This window comes from Coffea arabica, chromosome 4c (assembly GCF_036785885.1).
Source record: "Coffea arabica cultivar ET-39 chromosome 4c, Coffea Arabica ET-39 HiFi, whole genome shotgun sequence".
In the NCBI taxonomy this organism is placed as follows: domain Eukaryota; kingdom Viridiplantae; phylum Streptophyta; class Magnoliopsida; order Gentianales; family Rubiaceae; genus Coffea; species Coffea arabica.
Genome location: NC_092316.1, coordinates 41221813 through 41224908, shown reverse-complemented (window position 1 = coordinate 41224908; position 3096 = coordinate 41221813). Strand labels below are relative to the sequence as shown.

The window sequence follows — 3096 nt, the reverse complement described above, 5'->3', positions numbered from 1 at the left end:
TGAGACAAAAACATAGACACCAAATACTTACATACAGTTATTCCGCTGTGAGTTGGAACATGTAAACTCAAAAGGTCAGTGGGATGAATACCCGAGCCTGCTTTCACTTAGTCAGTGGAATAAATACCCAAGCCTGCCTTCATTCTTCACTTGGTCAGTGGAATCAACACCCGAGCCTGCTTTCAATTGGTCAGTGGGATTAACACCCAAGTCTGCTTTCAATTGGTCAGTGGGATCAACACCCGAACCTACTTTCAATTGTTTAATTGGTCAGTGGGATCAACACCCGAGCCTGTCTTCAATTGGTTTGGTCGTATAAAACTTTCGTAGACTTTTGAGAAGAAAGGCAAACAACTTCTTCTAAAATTGCCCCAGTGTGATACTTATCGGATTGTCAGACCTGCAAGAAAAGAAATAATGATAGATAATACCGCCACCATCCGATCAACCTCTTCTTCAAGAAAAGTGTAAACATGAGCATTTGGGCTTCTCGTTTGACGAAGCGAGCACTTCAACCTGGCCCTGCAAACAATATCAAATTCCCATAATTTCTCATATTTAACCAATAAACCAATTAGTATCCATTTTCTTCGATAAATCATAGGGATTGCCTTTTGATAGAATAAAAGAGACAAATGTGATCATGAAACATGTAAAAAATATTCTAATTGCACATAATGAAAAATCTTAACAATCTAAACACAACCCTCTACTTTTATTGCACGAAAAATCATTTCAAATAAATAAGCTTGTATACTCAAATTTCGTGTTTGATAAATCAAACACTTTGGTTTTCGAACAAAATGCTACACTTGACCCTTTGGATATCATCTCTTCGGAGTTCAAATGCTTGACAACAGAATCACAATGTGAGGAGAATCTCCAATGAACTAAGTCACAAGCACTTTAGATCCACGCTCACTTTTCCTTGTAAAACCCTACCTCAGCGCCCTTTCGGGTTTTCACTAAGGTTACCCCCCGCCCATTTTGTTTTCCTTTTCACTTTTTTTTTCCTTTTTCTTCTTATTTTTCCTTTTCTTTCTTCTTTTTCTTTTTCCTTTTTTCTTTTGTTTCCTTTTTTCTTTTTTTTTCTTTCTTTTTCTAAGGTGCCCTTGCGGGTTTTCACCTAACAAACAAATCTTGTCTATCGCCCATATTAATCCAGAAATGTGTTTTAAGAAATAATGGCATCAGTATAACAATTCTTCCCTTGCAAAATAGGTGAAGATGTTTTTGACATCATGTGCCACTTGATTAGAAATTGTCCTAAAAGGCAATATAAAGAACAGAAGTCAGGACTTTTAGGTTTTTGCAATGGGGTCTGGTGGGGTGCTTAGAAAGGGTTAAGGCTTGAAAGCGGACTTATGAATGATTAGATTTCCTGAGATTGCATCTTTAAATTAATCCTACTAATAATTGCCCCAATTTATTCTCAATCGAGATTCTCCTCTTTTCATTTTTCTCTTCATTTTGTTCCTCTATCGCTTTTACCTTTTGAACCCTCTATTTTCTTTTCTTTTTTCCTTCTTTTTCTTCTTAGCTTTGTCAACTCAAAACTTGCCCCAGTGTGGGGTTTGCGATTCTCAGGGGATGTCAAACAAAATAATTTGCTCTGAAGGCTCAAAAGGGATAACTAGAGATAGAATGTTTGATTGGAAATGAAGAAAGCCTGACTTTTCATTCCGTTCTTTACATTAACCCTAAAAGGAAAATTTCATTTATCATATGAAAAATTTCTTACACATATCCGAATTGATTGGTTGAGGGAACACTTGCCCATCCATTTCTGCAAGAATGAGACCTCCCCCGGGCAAAATTTTCTGGACAATAAAAGGGCCTTGCCAATTTGGTGCAAATTTCCCCTTAGCTTCCTCTTGTACTGGCAAAATGTGTTTCAACACTTTATCTCCTTCTGTGAATATCCGTGGTCTTACCTTCTTATTGTAAGCACGGGCTACCCTCTTTTGATAACATTGACCATGACAAATGGCATTTAACCTTTTCTCATCGATTAAAGACAACTGCTCATGACTTTGTTGAATCCATTCAGCCTCCTCCAGTTTGGCCTCCATTAAAATGCGCAAAGAAGGGATTTCGACTTTGGCTGGCAAAACTGCTTCCATTCCGTACATGAGATTGTAGGGAGTTGCCCCAATAGAAGTCCGAATAGCAGTTCTATATGCCATTAATGCATAAGGGAGCTTCTCGTGCCAATCACAGTGTCTCTCAATCATCTTACGGATTATTTTTTTTAAGTTCTTATTTGCAACCTCTACTGCTCCATTCATCTATGGCCTATAAATAGAGGAGTTTTGATGTTTGATTTTGAACTGTTTGCACAAACCATCTACCATGTCATTGTTGAGATTTTTGGCATTATCAGTGATTAATGTCTCCGGCACTCCAAAACGACAAACGATATGTTTTCTTAGAAAGTCCGTCACCACCTTCTTAATCACATGCTTATAAGACTCAGCTTCAACCCACTTGGTAAAGTATTCAATTGCCACCAAAATAAATCGATGCCCGTTTGAAGCGGGAGGGTCAATGGCTCCAATCACATCCATACCCCATATTGAACATGGCCAAGGAGCAGTCATACTGTGCAATTCTGTGGGGGGGGGAGTGCGTATAACATATCCGTGCAATTGACATTTGATGCACTTCCTAACAAAAACTACACAATCATGCTCCATGGTAAGCCAAAAATATCCGGTCCTCATGATCTTCTTTGCTAACAAGTGGCCATTCATATGTGATCCACATACTCCACTATGTACTTCTTTCATCAAGTACTCTGCTTCGTCCTTATCAACACACCTCAGAAGGCCCAAATCTGACGTTCTTTTGTATACCACTTCTCCATTCAAGAAGAATTTAGAAGATAATCTGCGCAAGAAGCTTTTGGCAGTCATATCGGCCTCAGGAGGGTAGGACCCTGTTTTGAGAAATTCCTTAATGTCACTGTACCAGGGACGGCCATCGGGGGATTTTTCCACAACTAGGCAATGAGCAGGTTTTTCTTGCAAGTGAATGTGGATAGGTTCAATTACCAACTCGTCTGGATGTTGAATCATCGAAGATAAGGTGGCCAAA

The 3096-nt window shown here is 38.9% G+C and overlaps 1 protein-coding gene across 1 annotated transcript; it reads right to left on the bottom strand.

Annotated features, from left to right (window-relative positions):
- Positions 1–1190: 1190 nt before the first annotated feature.
- LOC113739166 (uncharacterized) lies at positions 1191–2234 on the bottom strand. The gene is made up of 2 exons (XM_027266409.1): positions 1777–2234; positions 1191–1266 (listed from the first exon to the last, which is right to left on the bottom strand). Exons 1-2 carry the CDS (start codon positions 2232–2234, stop codon positions 1191–1193), a joined length of 534 nt encoding a protein of 177 aa, XP_027122210.1.
- Between the last annotated feature and the right edge of the window lie 862 nt (positions 2235–3096).

Coding starts and splice junctions, on each gene's coding strand:
- LOC113739166 (XM_027266409.1), bottom strand. CDS start 2,234: ATGATTGAGAGACACTGTGATTGGCACGAGAAGCTCCCTTATGCATTA. Junction 1,267..1,776: donor ATTCTTGCAGAAATGGATGG/GCAAGTGTTCCC, acceptor ATTGCCTTTTAG/GACAATTTCTAATCAAGTGG.